We start from the raw sequence: 21,620 nt of genomic DNA on the forward strand, positions 1-21,620 counted from the left end.
CCATTTTAACTTTGCCAAGCGTGTGGGCACTTTCAACCACCCATGATCCTAAGAGGCCCGGACGAAGGCATGCTGACTGCGAAGGAAACAGGAGGACCGGGCTCAAGTCCCACCTCTGCCACGGATAGGGCCCCAACCTGGGTGTCATGTCCCTTCTCTTGGCCTGAGTTCCCTCACTGGCAGCGTAGGAACAGCAACTCCTTGCAGAGGGACAGGTGCTTTGTGAATCCCACAGTGTGACCCGGGGACTGCAGTCAGAAGCCCCCACTGGCCAGAGAGGGCACTGAAGCACAGGGAGGGGGCACGAGAGACTGAAAGTCACAGTGGAAGACTGGGGTCACACTCGAATGTCCAGAGCCAGGAGCTTTGATCCACGGGCTCTTCGAGGAGTTCCACCAGGGGTCACAGCCCCGCCAGGGCTTGGGTGGGGGGTCCTGGGGAGAGGTGCGTGGAGCACCAGCCCACCTCTGACGCATGGATGGAAGTGGAGGCAGACTTCCATTAGGCTCCAGCATCTTCTCCAGTGATCGCTGTGAGGGGGTCTGGCCACTGGCTGGCCTGGCAGGGTCTGCAGTTAGTGACCCTGAGCACTGGCTGAGCACCTTGCAAAAGTCCCTGGTTCTCCCTTGGTGTTTTTCAGCATCACATGGGGGGGACCTGCCTCACGTGCAGAAAGTGCCCTTAGCACTCACTCACCCCTACCCCACCATACCTGATAGTCAAAGGTCCCCGGCTGCTCCCTCAGGTCTTTGGGGGTCCGAAGGTCCTCCAGGCTCTTGGCCTGACCCAGCGGCTGCAGCGGGACCTCCATGTCGAGGTTGCTGAAGACATCTTCCAGAAGGTCGATGCTGGCGGCACGGTCAGGTGGAGCTGGGGCAGGGCCCACAGGCTCCCGCGCTCGCTGCTCCGGGCTCTCTGCCTCGTCTCCTGCACTGTCTGATTCCTTGAGTGTCCGGTATGGCTGCGGCCTGGGAGGAGGCAGAGCAGGCTGGATTCTGCCCCTCGGAGCCTCCCAGGGAGGATCAGGCAGTCCCCACCCGAGGAACCTCCAGGCCTCGAGGAAGCCTTGGGACGGGAAAGTGTCCTGGGCTCCTGAGTGTAGGAGTCTGGGCCGAGGCACCCTGAGACCTGGGGCTGCATTGGGTCCTGCTCACTGGGGGGCCTGGGGCAAGTTGCTCTGGCTCTAGCTTGCACTGGGCACCCACTTAGCTTTCCCCCAAACCACAGGCCCACCGCAGAACTGGCTAGTGGGCTCACAAGCCACTCCCACCCCCGCAGCACTCGGGTCCTGGGAACAGCTCACGGGGAACGGAGCCGAGGGAACTCTCCCCAGGATCCTCAGTGGGGACCGTCTTGGGCCTCGGCCTGTGCTGACCTCAGTTCCAGCTCTGGTACCATCTCTTGCTGTGGATCCTGGGCGAGTCATTTCACCTGAGCCTCAGCCACTCCCCCATTCCAGAATGCACCCTCCTTGCAGGTGGCGGTGGAGGTTGCACAAGCAAACATGGTGCCTGGTGCCCGGCAGACATGCTGACGCTGTTAACAGCATTCTGTCCATTCATGCATCAAACAAAACCTTGTAGCCGACCCAGGGGTAGGTGACACAGGATGCCTCTTGTTTTTCCTTGTCACAATCCTGAGCCTCGGGGCACCACTGGATACGTGAATGGAGTCTAGACAAACCCTGACCTCTAGAGGAGCCTAGGCCAGAGCAACATCCCATTTCTCTAACAATGAGGCTCTGACTCCTGGGTCAGGCACCAACTACCCAAGGCTCCTGGAAAGTGAGAGAAGGGCACCACCTGCTGGTCCCAAAGGCCCACTTACTTGAACCTGGACAGGGGACTGTCAGCAGAGCGAAAGGGCTCAACTAACAGCCTTGACTGTTAGCAAGGACTCCATCAGACAGTACTCTCTCCCTGAAGCCACATAAGCCACCCAAAAAGTAGGATTCACACCCCCACTTTATAGATGAGGAAGCTGAAGCTCAGAGAGGCTCAGTAACTCACCCTATGTCACACAGTATCTGGCAAGAGGTAGAAATGGAAGCCAATTATGAGAGCCTTCTAAAGTCCCCCACTTGTTCTGACTAAGCCATCTGACCAAGCTCCTCTAACCGAGTTTGGACACAGTGAAGGAAACTAAAAAAAACAGGCTGTGTGCTTTGTACAGTTAAGGAAACAGCATTCTTTGGCAAGAACCCATTTGTTTTAAGACGGTCACTTCCCTTTCGAACACACACACAAGCCCATCCTTTTCCTAGGTCATGGCTCAGGGAGTGAGCATTATTTTACGTAATGAGGGCATCGATTAGTTTAAAAAGAATGTGACCTGCTGGACTCTGCAGAGGGGAGGTCCTTGGACGTCACGCACATGGGGTGCCTGTACCTGCAGGGTGATTTTAAGTTGATGAGCCTTTCTTATTCCAATGATGCTACCTTTATTTTTCATAAATAATAGAAATAATAACTGATATATTAAGCCTGTGATATCACAGACATCATCGCTTAGGACAAGGCTTTTCCTCTAGTTTTAAAGAAGTTTCACTGCACTTGTCAGGTGGCATTTGAAGCTCGGGCGACAATGGCTTAGGCCACTGCTGTCTATAAATGAGGACCTCAGGAGGGGATGGACCTGCTCGTGGTCACAGGTGAGGCAGAAAGGTCCAGAACGCTCCTCCCCTGAAGGGACAGTGGCAGGAGCAGAGCTGTCAGTTTATCAGGTGCCCCAGGAACCCACAGGTCCAGCCCAGGGGGAGGGGCAGAATCCCTCTTCTGTGAACTGGCTGGGAAGGTTCACTCTGGAAGGGCTGCTATGGGTGTGCAGCAAAGGGAAGCTCCCTTCTTTACCTCCTTACAAATAAACACAAACCAAAGCTGTCCCTTTGCTCAATCCCAGCTCTGAAAAGCCTGTGGGTGGAGGGGTAAGAACCAGCAAAGAAAGGAGAGCCACCAAAGCCTGATTCTGAGGGGTGGTTAGAATCTGGTGAACCTTTCTTTTCCCCTCCTTTTCTTTCCTTCTTTTTCTCTCTTTCTTGCAATTTCTAATGAGAGGAAGCTTAGGCTATAAAAAATAATGATAAAAATTATCTTTAAGTCAGGCAGATCAGTAAAACCTTTGGACATGCCATCATTAACACATACTTCCATATTGGTGACTTTTTTTTTTAAACTTAAAATCTGACCCTCTGCTTTTATGGGTTTCCAAGATATGCTGAGATAAAGGGAGGCTTGGGCAGCAACAACCAGGCTAATTGTAGCCACCAACTCCACTGACAATCAAGTGCATTTTCTCCATAAGGAATGAGACCAACGCTCACACCTTTAGAGCCCCATCACTGTTGTCACCTCACTCCATCGTCACGGCCCCTGTGGAGCTGGCAGAATGAAAGCCCTGAGAGGAGGCACACAGAGGGGGTGTCCATCCTGCAAGCTGGCACCGGGCACCAGAAGGCAGCAGCTCCAGACACCCCTCCCCACACACAAGTGCAAGCAGCACCAGCCTCCCGCTCCCTCCCAAGTGGCCCCGGAGAGTCACCAAGCCGAGCTCAGGGAAATGGAAGGAGGAAGGAGAGACCATTCAAAGGGAGTGGAGAAGAAAAAGCTTTCGGTGAAGCCAGAGCTCGGGCCCTCTTCCCGCTGGCATTCATCATCAGAGGAGTCTTCGGAGAGGAAGACAGCATAGTGTCGCAAGGGCTTTACCAGGCTGGGGCAGAGGGAGACAAGAGAGAAGAGAACAGTTAGGAGGTGCTGCAGGACTCCGCGTGGCGGGGTGGGGAGGAGGCCTGGGGCTCAGTGCCTGGCCCTGGCCTCCTTCTGCCAGCCAGGGTGGAGGCTGCCCGGAGAAGGCCTGACAGGCCCCACAGTGGGGAAGCTGGTCCCGAACAGAAAAGAAACTGTGGGTTTGCCACCTGTGTCAGGAGACTTAAATGCACCTATGACCTTGTAATTCTACTTCCACTTAGATAACCCTGGATGTAGCAATAGATTAAGCCCAAAGATGTTCATTAGTGCTATGTTTATAATATTAAAACACGAGACAACCTCAATTTCCACAGCAGAAATCTGGTGAAGTGAATTATGATACAGTTGGCTGAATATTATCCTCCCATTAACTTATAATGTTTATAGAGAAAACGCTGAAAATCAGGATACAGAACTGCAATTATATGGAGTTCCCGTCGTGGCGCAGTGGTTAACGAATCCGACTAGGAACCATGAGGTTGCGGGTTCGGTCCCTGCCCTTGCTCAGTGGGTTAACGATCCGGCGTTGCCGTGAGCTGTGGTGTAGGTTGCAGACGCGGCTCGGATCCCGCGTTGCTGTGGCTCTGGCATAGGCCAGTGGCTACAGCTCCGATTAGACCCCTAGCCTGGGAACCTCCATATACCGCGGGAGCGGCCCAAGAAATAGCAAAAAAAAAAAAAAAAAAAAAGAACTGCAATTATATGGCGCTCTCTCTCATTTGCTTGTGAACAACTGCACAGAAAAAAGGCTGGAAAGGCCTACGCCTAAGTGTCATCAAAAGCTAGTAGGTTACAGGTGATTTTTTTTTCCCCTCAGCCTCTTTTTATTTTTGTGGCTCCTACATTTTTTCCAATGTGCATATCTACATCAATAATCAGGAAAAAAAAAAGTTAAAGAAAGTGAGCCAGTAGAGGAGCACTCATGAGAAGGCCCTTTTCTGATTAGCGGCCACTCTCTGGAGTTTCCCTCAGATGCCTCTTCAGAGAGTCTTTTTCATCTGTGATGTGGAAATTAAATATTCATTGTTATAAAAAATACATCTCCCTTGTCAGCCACCTGTGAGCACCACCTCTATAAACACAAATACACACACAGCCCAGAGAAACTCCTTGCCGGCTCCTATGAATTATACACTGACCAGGGCCCCGAGAGGTGTGTGCTTGGGAGAGGGAGCTGGACCCCGAAGACCTTGGTTCAAATCCCGGCCCCAGGGCTGCAGCTTGGGCACACAGGCTGGGGAGCAGGCGGCCCACGCCTCTGCCTGGTATAGCCGGCTGGGCAGGCACTGAGGATCCGTGGGGAGGTGGGCTAGCAGGCACAGGGGTACCTGATGGGGGGCTGTCTCCTCTCCCCCTACCCCCAGCTGGAGCAGTCTCCTTTCTTTGCTTTATCTGATACAATTCTTTTTAGGTGTTATTTCAGGAAGGGGAAATATGTTCAAAAAAAGTGCATGAGAACCAGGGCTGGAGGGTAAGTGAGGGACAGCAGCTGTGCCGGGGGGGGGAGCACTGCGACGGTGGGTTGTGACCAGTGCACCGTCACCCGTGCTAAGCCACTTGTTACACAAGAACACACTGTTCTTTTAGAAGTCCTAGGGCTGTGAGTTCCCCAGTACTGTCACACCCAAATCCTTCATTTCTTCAAATTGTCCCTGGAAGTTTGCCAGGCAACGAGTTTTGTCCTGTACCAAAGGGGAGGGTGAGGCTCAGAGAAGGAAAGCCTCTTGCCCAAGGTTGCACGGCGAGGGGGGACCAGTGCTCCTTCCCTCTCCCAGGCCACCTGGCAGGCTGTCCCGGACTAGAGAGAGCATGGCCTTGGAGGCGCAGTCTCCTCTGGCCCAGGAGAGAGGGCAGAGAGACCCCACCTGCAGAAGGGTGCCCAGCTCCTGCTCAGTCCCCTGGGACATGAAACAAGGCCTAGTAGAAGGGCCACTCTCCACCCAGCCTGGAATCCTGTTCTGAATCAGAGTCCTCCTACCTGCAAAGCTGCTGCTCTGAACCTTGATTTTGATGCCATTGGTTGTGCGGTGAGCAAACCCACTGAGTAAAGTGCCAGCAATACTAATGTTCAGACATTTGCAGAATGATTTACTTGTCTGCTTAAACGTGAGGGGGACCCACTCTCACTCGCCAGCTGGACTGTTCTCTTGAGCAGATGGGGGTGCAGGGGGGCAGGCGCCCTGCCTCAGGCTCCACTCTGGGGAGCTCACTGGGCAGGCGGGCGGGTGAAGGCTGCCAAGCCCCAGCTCCGAGCAGGGCCCACCTCTATGCTCCCTCCCCTCCCTCCCTGCCACCAGCCTGTGCCCTTGCCTGGGGCACTGACTGCCCTTCGCCAGGAAGACTCAGCTCAACTGCACTCCCAGGAGGCCTTCTTGAGCTCCCAGTGGAATTTTCTCCCTAGAAGGAAGTGGCTTCTCCTTGGCCTGCATGGTTTAGCATTTTGTTGATACCACTGACCTGCTGCAATTCTGTTTCTCAAGGGCAGGGGCCTGGAATGCTTTCTTTCTCCCCACCCGCGGTGGCAGCCGGCATGCTGGGGACAAGACACGGCACTCGCCTGTGTCACTCCTCTTCCTGGCACAGGTCCCTCTCCTCAGCTTGTGGCTACACAGCAGTATGAGTGCCCTCTCTCTGGTGTGGAGAAAAGGGGACCCTCCTATACTGTCGGTGGGAACGTAAACTGGTGTAGCCACTATGGAGAAGAGTACGGAGGGTCCTCAGAAAACTGAATATGGAACTACCACAATCCAGCAATCCCACTCCTGGGCATATATCCGGACCAAACTTTCCTTGAAAAAGACACACGCATCTGTATGTTCGCTGCAGCACTATTCACAATAGCCAAGCCATGGAAACAACCTAAATGTCCATCAACAGATGACTAGACTAAGAAGAGGTGGGACACATACACAATGGAATACTACTCAGCCGTAAAAAACAAATGAAATCATGCCGTTTGCAGCAACATGGATGCAACTAGAGATTCTCATACTAAGTGAAGTGAGTGATACGAGATCCTTTATGTGTAGAATCTAAAGTATGATACAAATGAACTTACTTACAATACAGAAACAGACTCACAGTCACAGAAAACAAAACTATGGTTACCAAAGGGGGAAAAAGTGTGGGGAGGGCTAAATTAGGAGTTTGGGATCAACGCAAACACGCTACTATATATAAAATAAACAAGGACCTACTGTAGAGCACAGGGAACTACAGTCAACCCCACAATAAGACATAACAGAAAAGAATAGGAAAAAGTACACACACACAAAACTGAGTCACTGCTGTGCACCAGTAACTAACACAGCATTGTAAATCTACTGTATTTCAGGAAAGAAAAAAAGAATGTTCCCTCTCTGAGCTCCCCATCTCTCTTCTGAGATGCTGAGACTTGCAGAATGGGACCCTGTGTAGGGGTGAGGGTGTTAGATATACAGAGGTAGGCAGGAGTCTCAGAAAAATGTTTTAGATAATATCCACGAACAGGCACTGTGCCAGGGGCTTTACATACGTTATTTGTAAGCTCCCAATGGGAAGCAGGAAGGCGTCAGGGTACAGATTTTATAGAAGACGAGACTGTCATTAGTCATCCATCCACCCGTATGTCCATCCATCCATGCACCCAACCGAGAGGCACCTCCTGAATGCTCGTAGTGAGCAGACCCAGTGCTAGCTGAGCACTGGGACCACTGGGGAAGGGAAGAGGTGTGACCAGGCCCCCGGCTGGGAAGTGAGGGGCAGGGAGGCCAGTCCAGGGCCCTCTCCTTCCCGTCCTCTGGGCTGGTGCTACATGTGCATGAGGGAGACCTGTGCCTCTGCTTGGGTCAGACTGAATGAGGCTTTAGGTGGCCCTCAGGTCCATTTTGAACGCCTTGCCAATACCCACCCGAAGACAGCAACCCCCCCACCCCCGCCAGCTGTGACAGGAAAGCAGAGAGCACAGCAAGCGTGTTAGGTGAACACCACTAAACCTGCCGGCAGCGTCTGGATTCACATGAGAGCAAAGAGCCTTGATGCTGGACTGGACCTTGGCTTTGATCAGGCTGCCACAGTTCCCGTGGCTGTCAAAATCCAGCGCTTCCCACGCAGGCACTTAGGGGTGAGTAGGGGGCAGAGAGGGAGCCTCAGTTTCCAGCTCACCGCTTCCCTCTCTCCAGCTGGGTCTTCTGGCCCGGTCGGGCCGGTTGGGCTCGGCTTTAACAAGAGGCCCAGGGTGTCTCTTGGACGCACCACCCATCTCTCGAAGGCGATGGAGCACCCAGGTGAGAGCTCTGCCATGTTGTGCGGTCGGTTTGTTCAGGTCTAGGCTTTGGGCCACATGGATGACGACGATGACACTAGCAGTGTGTCCATTTAGCAGGCTAAATGCTGTCTGTACAGTTTCTCATTAATTACTTATCACATCCTCATTTTGCAGATAAAGCAGCCAAGGCTCAGAGAGGGGGAGTCACTTGCCCAGTATCACACAGCAGCTAAGGGTAGAGCCAGGAATCTGGATGTGCCTCACTCTAAACCGATTTGTGATCCTGCCTCTTCAGTTGCGTGGATCTGAAACAATGAAATAAGGGGTAGGGTGTTTCCCCTTCCATTTTTGATAAAAGGTGAGATTTCAAAATGAACTTATTTAAATTCTCTGCTCATGTTCTCCCATGAAACATACAGTCAGATATTTGTCAGAGATAAAGGATGAGCCGTCGAATACTTCCAGGTTTAAATTTTTTATTAGCTTAAGGCAGAATATGAAGAAAAAAAGTGTACCTCTTCCCTCATTAACCCAATTCAGCTACTACCCTGCAGTCTGCCACCCACCACTTGCCTGGATTTTATTATACACAAAGAGCTGTCTGCGAAAAGGCAGGTCGTGGCGAACTTGGCTACTCAGCGAGGGCTGCCGGAGTCTTGGCGAGAAAGAAAGGCCCGCTGTCCATCACGCTCAGACCCCATCATCTCCCACGGCTGCTCCCGCCTCTGCCCACCTCATCTCGGCGCGGAGTTCCCATGCAGATGACTCCCCGAGCCCTTTCTAATGTTTGGTTTAACGTGTCGCTGGCTAGCGCGCGTGTGACAGTGGTGACAGGCGCGGCTGTTCCTTTTTAAATACCATGTCAGAGACACAGCGTCAGGAAGCGGGGACGTGCTCTGTGGCTCTCTGCTGCGCCGGGATCGCACGGGCTTATTTTTTAATGAGGAAGATCTGCATCTCGAGAGTTTTTTTCATGTGTCACATCGCGTGGACAAATCAGCAGCACGTCACGCTGGCCCAAAATGAAATGCTGACAAATGTAGATATTTCAAATTTAATTGACATTTAAATGCACTTGAGATAAAGAAGGGAAAAAATCAGCAAGGACTTGGTCTCTGGAGGTAACGAGGGGAGCTGGTGATCATTTTTTAAAGGATCATTTCACTCCAGCACAAAGGATCTTCGCTTTTAAACGTCTTGGTGTCCCTTGATTACAAGGCTCCTGTGGGGCTGATGAGTGGGGACAGGCCCCAGGATGAAGCCCATCTGTCCAGCCTTCTACCATCCCCTACGTGCCAGCCAAGGACCTCGGGAAAGTCATTTTACCTCCCTGAACCTTGGTTTCTTATCTGTAAAGTGGGTTCTCCAGCCCTCCTGTGAGTCTTTTTTTTTTTTTTCTTTTCCTTTCTGTCTTTTCTAGGGCCACACCCGCGGCATATGGAGGTTCCCAGGCCAGGGGTCCAATTGGAGCTGTAGCCACTGGCCTACGCCAGAGCCACAGCAATGCAGGATCGAGCTGCATCTGCAAACTACACCACAGCTCACGACAACGCCGGATCCCCAACCCACTGAGCGAGGTCAGGGATTGAACCCGCAACCTCATGGTTCCTAGTCAGATTTGTTAACCGCTGCGCCACGAAGGGAATTCCTGTCCTGTGAATCTTGAATGAAAACACTTGCAAAGGGCTTCTCCTGGTGCCCTGTGTATGTTCAGTCACTACCCATAGACCACAGTCTCCTGCCGGCAAATAGTTTCTGGGCCCCTTCACCGTGTGTAGGGTCTCCCTAGGTGTTCAAGGGCGAATAGGGTGGTTCCTGCCTTTGAAGACCGTCCCAGTCAAGGTTACTGGTCCCCAGCTGGGCATGTCACAGGACATCAGGATCTGAGAGCACCCTGCCTGCAGACTCTGCGTATCCCACCCCCCCCATCACCTGACATGGGGCCACGGTCCAGAGCGAGCCTTAGCACGTGCATGGGTGAAAGCAGAGAAGGGCTCTGAAGCAAGTGAGTGGGGTCTCTGGGGGAGACAAACTTGGTGCAGGACCCACGAGAAAGCCCTGGAAGCTGCACTGAGGCTATTCCCTGTGTGGCCCATTGCAAGGCCGGGGCTGTTCCCAGGCAGAACTGGAGAGAGATATGGGAACCCGCAGGATGTGGGATCTTTGTCCCCTGTGGCACGTGAATACCCACTGAGAGATGTGTCACGAGAGACTCACTGTTGTAATGAGTCATCATCACCAATGAGAAGGCGTCTTCCTGTCAGGTGGGGACAGGTGAATGTGAGGCCAGGTCCTTCCCACCCCACTGGGAACTTGCTCTGCCAGCGTGCAGTTGTGGAGTGGGCCAAGACTCCACTTGGGAGGTGACATAGAGCTGAGCTTTTAATTGTGGGTCCAGCAGGGGCTGCACAATGGCTTGGAGGTGGAGGAGGGGGCATGGGGCATGAGGCTGGGGTGAGGGTTTCAAGAGAAGAGGGAGGTGGGACTGGCAGGGAGGGACCAGGTGGTGCAGGGCTTTGCACTGGCGTGAGGACTGGAGGTCATGTGCAAGGTCAGGGGTGATGCGGGGGCTGGGAAAGCATCAGGGGGGCCTTATTGGCTTTCCTAGCCTGATTGCCTTCTCTTGAGTTGGTTGTGCCTTTGCCTTTCCAACCTACATTCATCCATCCACCTAATTAGCAACCCATCTCTCTCTCTCTCTCTCCATCCATCCATCCATCCATCCATCCATCCATCCATCCATCCTCCTTCCTCTCTCTCTCCCTCCCTTCATGTGAGAAAGCAGTGGATGCGGATGTGGAGCCCAGCAGACCCGGGTGTATGTGCGAGACTCAGGGCAGGTTATTCCACTTGTTAGAGCTTTGGCGCCCCGTGGCTGAATGCGCTAACAATGCTTTCATTGTGAAGACTTTTGGGGAGCAGGGGAGGTTAATCAAGGTGACAAATGTCAAAGTACTGGGCCAGAAACTGGCACCTGGAAAATGATGATGTGGAGTCTGGGATGGGGAAGGTGCTGGTTGGGATGGCGAAGCCTTTCAGAGGAGACGGAGCTTATTAACATCTTGAGGATGGGGCACATTTTCCAAGGGCATCCTAGAGGCTTGGCTCTGTAGCTGGAACTAAGTCCCCTTATGGCGACAGCTCCTGGGAAAGTCCCTCCTTCCGAGTTGCAGCGGAAGTGGCTGGAAACCAGGGCTGCCATGTTCTCTGGGGCTGCTGCACCTCTGTGGCAGCTCCTGCTCTTCCAGTCTGGGCTCAGGCTCCATGCCTGGCTTCTGGCTTGGCTTTGTCTCCAGACCCAGAGCCCACCGTTGGAGGGGGTAGGGGCCCAAATCAGGGCAGGAACCTCTCACCTTGCTTGATGGGTCTGCATCCTTCTGCCTGGTGTCCTGGCAGCTTGCCAGCAGGTAGTGCCCATTCCGCTGCCCCTGTCCCCTGGGGCCCACAGCCCAGGGCCCAGCTGGCCTCTTGGAGACTTGCTCCCAGGGAGGATCACAGTTTTGGTTCTTAGAAAGGCAGGCCGGGCAGATGGTAATCACATGTGGCACATAGCAGGTGCTTTTACATGTTTTGGGTTTTTGTTTTTTTCTTCTCTTTTTAGGGCCACACCTGAGGCATATGGAAGTTCCCAGGCTAGGAGTCGAATCGGAGCTGCAGTTGCCAGCCTATGTCATGGCCACGGCAACGTGGGATCCAAGCCGCATCTGCAACCTACGCTACAGCTCAAGGCAACGCCTGATCCTTAACCCACTGAGTGGGGCCAGGGGTTGAACCTGCATCCTCATGGATACTAGTCTAACTCATTACCGCTGAGCCACAATGGGAACTCCTCTTTACACGTCTGTCATTGTTAACTGACACACTCCCTCATCTCTAGGGTGCTGGGCTCTAAGCTTCAACCTGCCCTCAGTGACTCTTTTGCTCACACATTCAGTAAATATCCCTGAGCAGACATGGCGAGGCTCTGGTCTGGGAGTTGAAGAGTCAAAACTGGAGTCACACGGCCCTGCCCTGTTCCCAGATGACCAGGTGTGTGAGCTGTGTGTGGATGGGCATTGTGGGCTTGGGGGAGAGGGAGGGTGCCGTTCATGGGGGAGGGGGACTGTCAGATGGTGAGGCTGCAGCAGTCACTGCTGACAGGAATCCTGTGGGCAGTTTCCCAAATCGTGTTCTTTGGGATGTTACCAGGCACTGCATTAAAAAAAAAAAAAAAAAAAAAAAAAAAGGGCAGAGACTTGCTCAAGGTCTCAGATTGGCAGTCACCCTCAGGGCAGCCCTGGGCTGTGTAGGAGGGACAGGGGCTCTGGTTGTGACCCTCAGCTAGGGCGGGGCTGAGCCCAGGTCTCAGGAGACAGAGGAGGGGTGGGGACAGAGGGCAGCAGGCCGCACATCACCCGCCAGAGCACGTGTGCAACGGGCCTGAAGAGATACAGTCGTAAAGTGTTCTGAGACTGATCTTTGGGCAGCGCTCTCACTAAATGCTTCTGGCAGTTTCTTCTGATCTTATTTTAATCTTCTGGGGCTTTGGGTGCTGGGGTCACACAATGCAACTCAGACGAGCGGACTCTCCAAGTCCCTGAGCAGCGTGGGCTGGCCGCCCAGTGTACACACTGTCTGCCCAGCCAGTACAGCCTGCAGAGGCTCTCCGCGGCCAGAGGCTTTCTAACACCAGCCACATGTTCTTCGGGGTCTCTCAGATTCCCGGGGGTCCACGGCAATGATGGGAGTGTAAAGTGGTATAATTCTTTCAGAAAGTTATTTAGCAACACAGAGCAGAGGTCTGCCTATGAGACTCGTTAAGGGTTGGGCTTTGGCGTCAGAGACATGCTTGAAGCTCAGCTCTGCCATCAGCTAGCTGTAGGATCGAGGGCAGAGACCACCTCCCCGAGTCGCAGCTACTTCCTCTACAAAATAGAGCTAATGGTACCTACCCCTGTCCCCGGATTTCTCACAAGGAGTCAATGAAATAATGACTGTAAGGTGCTTAGGATGCAGTGCTCGTTCATGATAGTTTTTATAATGACATAAAACAAGAAACAACTTAAACAAGGAGAGTTACTCGGGCATTTTTCATATTTGTAAGAACCTGCAACAATCTACAATCTACCCATATGAGGGGCATGGTAGGCACGTGTGCGTGTGCACACGCACGCACGCACGCACACACACACACACACACACACACACTGGGATCTCCTGCGGTCACCAACAGGACTTTCAAGGACAAGGAACAAGTCTGTGCTATAGGATATTGCAAAGACACTGGAGGCTCTGAAAAATATATCTAGAAAAAAGGCCAGACAGGAATCTGCAGAAATGCTAATAAGTAGTTGAACTAACGTAATGGGAATCAGAATAAACTGTCTCTTTCCCCTAACTTCTAGATTGTCTGTCAGACTGTTGGGTAATTTGTACAAACAAACAAAATTACTGGAAAAGAGTAGATTTTTGCATGGATCTGGCGAGAGAAGTGACAGGGCAATGGTTTAGGGGCCCCTGGTGGCTGAATCTGGAACATTCTTATTGAGCACAATGAAACTCTTGATAACCAGCCTGCAGCCCGTCAAGACTCAGGTGACTGGAGGGTATTCTGTGTGTCACCTTTTGAGGACAAGGTGTGATGGAAAGAGCTTGGGCTCAGCACGTCTCAGATCCACACTGAGTGCAAACCTTTCCTCATTACCACTCAGAAGACAGCCCTACCCTTCTGGTTCGTGCGAAGGTTTTACAAGGTGGGGGCTGTTTGTAACTACTTCCCGCCGAACTCGCAGCCCTCATGGCAGTGGACGAAAGAGAGAGAGAAGCATTTGGGGACCGGTAGATCAACCTCTGCCTTTGGCCCCTGTCTGCTCACTGGGTGAGGTCCTGAGGGGGAGGCATGCTGAGCACAGTGCTGCCTTTTGGAGCTTGTTATCGGTTCTTTCTAAGCCTGCGTCACATGGGAAGGTGCCCTCTATCTGGCCGTCTGAAGGGAAATTAAGCTGGGGCCCACACCTAGTGAAACACCCAAAGCCCACCTTGAATAGGTGGGGACCTGTGACCTCACTGCCCACTGCGGTCGCCCTCTTCCTCACCACTCAGAGCGGCTTACTGTCATAATCTGCTTCTTAACAAAAAAACCTGGACGGTGCAGAAGAAAGGGCGAGGCCTGTGACACCAGACGGAAGACCTCTCCATTTGCCAGCCCTGAGACCTTGGGCAACTTATGGAAAGTCTCTCTGGGCCTCAGTTTCCCATCTGTTAAATGAGAAAGCCACCACCTACCCTTTACAACCTCCAAAGATGTTCAATAAATGTTACTTCTCTTTCCTTCTCAGATAGAAACCCTCTGGCCCCAGTGAACACTGCTTCCCCGGCCGGAAGGGGACTGAACAGTTCCGGTTCCCAACTAGAGGGAGCCCGAGAGGAAGGTGACATGCGGAGCCAGTCACCTTGGGCCATGGAGCCGTCTCCCTGGGCAGAGCCAGGCTGACAACGGACCCCCGTGGACAGCAGAGTGTCATTGAGAGAATGAAACTGAGCAGCATTTGAAGTCCTGGCCCTGCCACTCTCTGACTGGATGACCCTGGGACACTGGTTAATACATTTTCCGAGCCTGAGTTCCCACTCTGAGGAAGGGGAAATGGATTCCAGCCTAAGGGGGTCTGGCGCACCAGAAATGCTCCACTGTCCTTGCCGTGATTGACCTGGCCTCTGACCCCCAGCCCATGCTGTCTGACCTCTCCTAACCCTCTTATCCTAGGGGATCCTCGGGGCACACCATCAGCCCCGTTTTGAATAATAACGACGGTAGCTGATACTTCTCGAGGAGAAACGGTCACTGAATAGTAATTAGCTAATGTTAATTGAAAAACAGAGGGAATGTTCTCCATGGAAATCTTCTTTTCCAATTGCCATCAAATGGTTTATGGGGCTAGACACCCACCTTTGATTGGAAAGAAAATTTGACAGGAAAAATTTTATTTTGGGAAGATGCAAGCAAACAAAACTCAGCACTGGGATTCTCCTTAGGGCCTCTTTTAGAAATCCTATGACGCTCATACCTAGGAGGTTTTTTGAAGGCGTGTGCTGAATGAAAGGATGTGAGAAGGGACAGATGGACATGGACTCTGAAGGAAGAAGCAGACTTCGACGGATGGACTGGCCAGAGAGCTGCCGGTGGTGCTACCAGGTCTGGGCGAATCCCAGGCGCTGAGATGCTGAGCTGGAGCCGGAGGCTGTGGGACCATCTCAGTCTTAATCAGCTCCATCTTGCTGTCTACAAAGTTAATTATTTAATGTGCTTTTCGGAAGTGAGGGTTGGGGCAAGAAGTCAGGAAGAAGACCGAATCTTTTCCTCAACTTCAAAGATCCTCCGTCTCTTTCTGCTGCCCCAACCCTCTCAGTTTCTGATGCACTTTGACATTCCCAGTGGAGACAAAGATCCATGATTCAAGAAAGTCCAGTCCAGATTAAAGGGCCGGGCCCCGAGTCCGTGTGCCCACCCCAAACCATGGGCAACGGAGGCCCATTAGGATGAGGCTCCGTCCGCTGGCTTGTCTTCTCGTGTCTCCCAACGCAGTGCTGACAGATTGGTGGGGCTGGTTTCTCCCCCCTCCCCAAAACAATATTTTATGAGGAGTCTGTTTTATTAAAATATTTTCCGCTGGATGCTTCCTGTGTTTCAAGAAGTTGGTCTTGCCAGCTGGAGCTGATGACAGTTGAGAAAAACACATTCAAGTGCTGTTGTGACATGGCATTTGGAAGTGGAGGAGCACAACGGGGGGTGGGGGGTGTGTGCGGAGAGAAGGCAGCCTGGGAAGAGATGCTGGAAAACACCCGGGTTGCACCAGAAATGTCACGGGTGTTACAGGAGAACGGCCCTGCCCCCCACATTAAAAAATGTGAACAGAACTCTCAGAATGATGCCCTAAAATATACGGCCCTGTCTCCTGGGGGACCTGGGTCACTGTTACATGTGATCGCAGAGAACCCGTCATTTGTTTTCTAGCGCTGCCGGTTTGCCAGCCCACTAGACTAGCGCCCCCCCCACCCCCGGCCCCACCGGTTCATTTTAACCCCAACTGTTTCCCGAAAAGAAATCTAAAACAAGGCGTACTGCAAAAATGACAACAACAACAACAACTCCACAAAAAGTGGCACTGACGGTTCTGGTAATCACCAGAATGATGGGGTTGCCAGACACAGCCTCGTTGCATACACCGATGATGTGACCTGCTAGCACTGGGCTAGAAAAGCAACAGTGTAAATAAAGGTGGTGAGGAAGCCCAAGCTCTCTAATCGGGACCCCGGCCACCACACGGGTGACGCGCTTCTGGAGGCGGGGAAGTGTTGTTGGTCCGGGGTGTCTGGGGGGCGATGCAAAGATGACCTGGATTTGCATTTCAATATCTACAGGCCCATGACCCTGTGTCCCAGCACGGTGTCTAAAACACGTCGCCCAGTTTTAAAGAGGTGGCTGTAAAGAAGAGTGACTGATTTCATCCCCCTAAGGAGCAATCTTTGGGATCTGAGGCCCTCTGAAGCCATGTGGCATTTTCTCCACAAGGGGGCAATCATAATCCATGCCAGGGAAAGAGGTACACCAGTCCCCCGGTCCTATTGTGCAGAGCAAAAGTTAAACCGACACCCGAGTTCGGCAGCCCTCTCTCCAAATTCTGCATCACCAAGCATCTCTCAGGACACAGAGACACACAGACACACACAGGCTTGAGAACTGCCCAGGCTGGTTCTGCAATGACGCAACAGTCTCAGTGGTACCACACTGTCAGCGGGCGTCCTGGGAGGCTGAAATGGACCAGAAGCCGAGTCAGGCCACAGCCTGACAACTGGGAATCACTTCTTCCTTTGGGCTCTTTTTCTGGCTAGGACCTGCCCCTTTCCTTAACTTCTTTCCCTGAGAACTTCCCTGAAAATGGGGTGGACACAAGAAGCATTCCCCTCTTCACCCAAGGGATGTCAGGGTCCCAGGGGCAATTTTTTTGGTTCCCCCGACAACCCTAGACCTTGATGGATTCATGATCTTTTTTCAAGGCCTCACGGGAGGCCAGTGTGCAGCTTCTGGGTTATCTGGGCAGAGCCCATGGGCTGTGTGCCTTGGGGACGGACGCTCTGCATCCCTAGGATGGGCGACAGCTCTGGAGTCATCTGCTTTAAGGCCCTCCCCACCCCCCCCCCCCCCGCACAGAGACAGCTCAGTTTCTCCACAGTCTGTCCACCTGCCTCATCACTGCCTCATCTACCCAGCGAGTGACTCTAAGCCAGGCCCTGCCCCGAGGAACTCTGGTCCCAAGGGGAGGCAGGAAAGCAATCATTATAAACTAAAAGCTAAGGCACAGGTGAGCAAAGGTGCTGGGGGGATGGGGCAGTGGATGAAGACAGTCCTGTGTGGCAACCGAGCTCTGGAGATGTCCAGCAGCCCAGACCCAGGAAGGTGGGAGCTCTCGTTAAATAGGCTGCCCCCTCACCCGGGTTCCTAACTCCCGCTCACCCTCCTGAAAAGGGCCCGGAACCTTTCTCTGAGCTTGTCTGAGTACCGCCTGGGTGTCATCACTCAAAACCCAGCCCGGGTGCCCAGCTCCCTGGCCTCTGGGGAGCCTCCCGCTGGAGTGCCAATTGCCAGCACAATGGACACTGAAGATCAAGCCCTGCTCCCCAACTGACCTCTTTGCGAAAGACCCGCCTGGGGCTCAGGGAAGACTTTCAAAGGCTGGGCTGCCGCGTGGGCTCCGGCAGACAGAGGGGAGGGGAGCAGCGGGGTACTCACTGTTCGGGGCTCGAGACAGACGTCCTCCGGCCTTCCACCGTGATGTTGCTCTTCGGTCTCTTTACGACATGCGGCCGAGGAGGGCGCACCTAGAACGGGCACAGGGCTGAGTTGGAAGAGCCATAAAGGGACAGTCTCAAGATGCAGAGAAGAGGCCCTGAAACAAATGCTGAGGGACTGCCACAGTATAGGCTCAAAGGCTCTGCTTATCATGGAGATATGGCCTTTGAATTCCGCCTGACACGGGAACTAGAATTCGTGGCCTACTCATGGGCAAGGCTCTTCTGACGGGCTGGGTTTCCTCATCTGCAGCTGGGGGATGGTTCCACCTGCCTCCTCGCGGGGCTGCCCGTGGGGGTTCAGTGAGATACTGTCCCTGCGGGACCTGGAACAAAGAGGTCTTCACTAATGCCAAGTCCTGCTTGCCTCCTGGCACTGGGAAACCATTTGGTGGAACGGAGAGGTTTCACTCAGACCTTGTTTTTAGGGTACATGTGCTTATTTTGTTCCTTTTACAACTGAATTACAGGATGCTTATTCTCCCCCACCCCCGTGTATAGCAAACACTAACGGCATTAGAGGGCCAATAACAATCTTCCTTCTTCCTACTGTACAGCACAGGAAACTAAATCCAATCCCTTGAGATAGACCGTGATGGAAGATAATATGAGAAAAAGAATGTGTGTGTGTGTATGTGTGTATGTGTATATATATATATACATATGACTGGGTCACTTTGCTATACAGCAGAAATTGATACAACACTGTAAATCAACTATACTTTAATTTAAACAACTAAAACAAAATAGAAAACAACCACAAAAACCCTCAAACAATCCTCCTTCTGCTGCCCCAGACATCCCTGTCCAGTCCTTCTGAGCAGGGCTCAGCCTGAAAGTCACACAGCCTGTGTGGCTACTGCACTCGCCGCGTGGACCTGGCCCGAGGGTCGGAGGTGGGTGTATTTGAGAGTGAAGTACATAGCTTCCCAATCCACAGCCAGGCTGCAGCGAGAAGGTGGTTTTCTGTGTTTTGTTTCCTGACCTGCAGCCTCTGGAAAGCCAAGACCAGGGACCCTATGCAAAGACACCCTCCTCTCCCGCCAGAGCCGTGATGAGAGTTAGGCTAAGAATACTCATTTGGTCCAGTGAACATTACCCGGCTTTAAATACGGCACCGTCTTCTCTGAACAACGCCGGAAAGGGGCTGGAGAAAGGGAAGAAAGCCTATCTGCGAATTTTGTGGCCAGTAAAAATACCCAGCATGGGAGGCTGCTCTCGCTCTGCAGGTGAGGGACCACGGCAGGAGACGGTGCAGTTGCTGAGGTCAGCGCACAAGACGGGGAAGGAGAGTCCACACAGGCCGCCCTCTTCCCCACACCCCTCCCCCAACCCTGCGGTGGTGGGTGACACAGCACAATGGCTGCTGAACACACTATAGAAGTTGGCTGCATGAAAGGCAAGTCTCTATAGAATCTCATCAAGCCCGCAGGTCTCTGCACAGCCGATCTAACCGAAGTTTTTCCCATGGAGTGGCCAGTCTGATCTCAGCCCAGTTTGGCAAATGAGAGGTGTGGTCAAAGCCAAGTGCATCCCACCAAACTCTCTGTCTTCAGCGGAATGACCGTGAGGGTCCAACACGGTGAGGTAGGGGAAGCACCTGCACAGGGTCTGCACACAGTGGGGGCTCCATAAACACGCATCTTGCTTCTCTGTCCTCATCAATAACAAAAGAAAGATGGGGGTGGGCTGGGGTGGGGGTGTCTCTGAACGAGAAGATGGGATTTGTGATGGTCTTACCCTTGTCTGGCACCCTGCTCAGTGCTGTTTATAGTGATCCCTCAGCAAGGTTTTTAGAAACAAATGAAGGTTGCTGCTTGGAATCTAAGGAGTGTGCAATAATGTTGCTATTATCATCATTGCTATTAGAACATGGCCTGCCACAAAGCGGACAGCCAGCCACCCTTTGCTGAATAAATGAGTGTCTCTATTTCCCCGCCTGTGCTAACCCTGAACTGGTTTCCCAGCCCAGAGCCACACTCCTCTCGCAGCTGGTAAACAGGATCACCTGGTTTGCACCCGACTTTGCACCACAAAGGGGGTGTGCCCTTGGGGCAGTGTGGCCCTGTCCCCCCATCCTGCCCCCACAGAGGTCCTGGGTAGGGGCTTCGGGAAGGTCAGACATTAAGGCCTGTCAGCCTGTCCTCGCCCACAGCTGCTCCTTGGTACAATAGAGGCGGGTTAGGAATGTGAACTTGTGGCTGAAATGGGGGGATTAAGTTTGTGGCAACTTCAACTGAACTTGCAACGTGGTGAAACATGGGGAAAAAGAACAACAGAGCTAATTAGACGAGCTGAGCTGTCAGAGTGCCGCTGAATGGCTCAGCGCCAACAAACAAAAGGAATGGGTTGGCAATCAGCAGGATCGATGGAGAAGACTGCTTCATTAGGGATGATAAACCAGACAGAGCAGGGAGAGGGAGGGGCTGGAGGGGGAGGGAGGCAGTGAAGGCGGTGGTGGGGGGGAGCCCAGAGACGGTCACCCGCGCAGCTGCAGACACACCCAGCGTCACACACATCTGATTGGTGTGGACAAAGCAGACACAAAATTAGACGCATGGACAGACAACCACCCAGAGACACGGAGAGGCCTCAAGATGCCAACATACCCACAGTCTCACAAAACGCACTCACAGAGGCATGCACAGGAGGAGAAGGCACGTGCTTGAATCTCTCTCTCTCTCTCTCTCTCTCTCACACACACACACACACACACACACACACAGCCACAGACATACAGCTAGAGCCGCAACCAGGCACAGATACACAGAGACAAAACGGTTTAATTAAGCCCGAATCACAAGACGATGCAGACAACTGGCCCGTCATATTTCAGCGATCACATCCATCTTTCTGGGGTGCTCAGGAAAGGTGGGGGCTGGGGATGAGGGAAGAAACCACAGGCACACACAACAGCGACTGGCCCCACCAGGGCTGGGATCCCAGCAGCGCCGGGGAGAAAATGCTAAACAGGGATTTGGAGCTCTGTTCAAGGGGGACTTGAGGGGAAAGTTGGGAAACCAGCCAATTCCCCACCGGATTTAAAACCTGAGAAATCTAAGTCGGCAGGGTTAAATGTGTATTGAATACAAAAGCACCGAGTACATTTGATTTTAATGGTGAGCAAGAAATAATAAATACAGAGCTTATAAAGCGCTTCGCATGCGGCCGACCACAGCCTGCCTCTCCCCTGCTCGCCCCAGCCCACTCCCCTGAGTCCACCAGACACTGGCAAGGCTTTCTTCTGCTCTTGCCTTTTTCTCCTTTTTCAAAAGAAAACCTAAATCCTCTGGTCACATCTGAACTCCGGCCACAGGTGCCGGGGTACAAAGCTCCTTCCAGAAAGGCTGAATGACCAGCCCCCAGCGCCTCCCCCCGGAGGGGGTGCAGATGGCCACACTCCTGCCCAGAACATCCGCAGCCAAGTGACCTGGTGAAGCCGGGTTAGGGACCAGTGGCTCTGGACATGGGAGCCTGTCAGGCCGTCTTTTCCGAGGCCCTTGAGGGGCTCCATGAGCCATGTCTCCCTGGTTCACCCCTAGTGCGCACTGGTGCCCACTGCAAATACGTGCATGAGTGCGCTCGGAGTAAACAGACCCTGGGGCACCAGGGAACGCGAGGCCCTGAAAGCATAAAACTAGGGCTCCCAAATTAGTCCCACAGTGACCCTGCCTGGCAGAGGGTGTCTGGATGGGCAGAACTCGGATTCTATACCCACTGCTTGCCAGGGACTGTGCTGGGCACTACACACAGATGACCTCATCACCCCATCAGGTAGGTATTGCTAAACCCATTTTATAGATGAT

At 52.9% G+C, this 21,620-nt stretch overlaps 1 protein-coding gene across 21 annotated transcripts in view; it reads right to left on the reverse strand.

Moving 5' to 3' along the window:
- DENND1A (DENN domain containing 1A) overlaps positions 1–21,620 on the reverse strand; it is a 522,363-nt gene that overhangs the window by 3,374 nt on the left and 497,369 nt on the right. For 15 of the 21 annotated variants that reach the window (XM_021074670.1, XM_021074685.1, XM_021074709.1 and 12 more), the window contains 3 exons: positions 17,756–17,844; positions 3,577–3,705; positions 713–968 (listed from right to left, as the gene is read on the reverse strand). In XM_021074670.1, the coding sequence (XP_020930329.1) occupies positions 713–968; positions 3,577–3,705; positions 17,756–17,844 (474 nt within the window). Of the gene's footprint in view, positions 1–712; positions 969–3,576; positions 3,706–9,369; positions 16,777–17,755; positions 17,845–21,620 lie in introns of those variants that run through there. The other 6 variants (XM_021074718.1, XM_021074711.1, XM_021074668.1 and 3 more) reach the window with 2 other exon arrangements.

The sequence above is a fragment of the Sus scrofa genome, chromosome 1 (genome assembly GCF_000003025.6).
Source record: "Sus scrofa isolate TJ Tabasco breed Duroc chromosome 1, Sscrofa11.1, whole genome shotgun sequence".
Lineage (NCBI taxonomy): Eukaryota > Metazoa > Chordata > Mammalia > Artiodactyla > Suidae > Sus > Sus scrofa.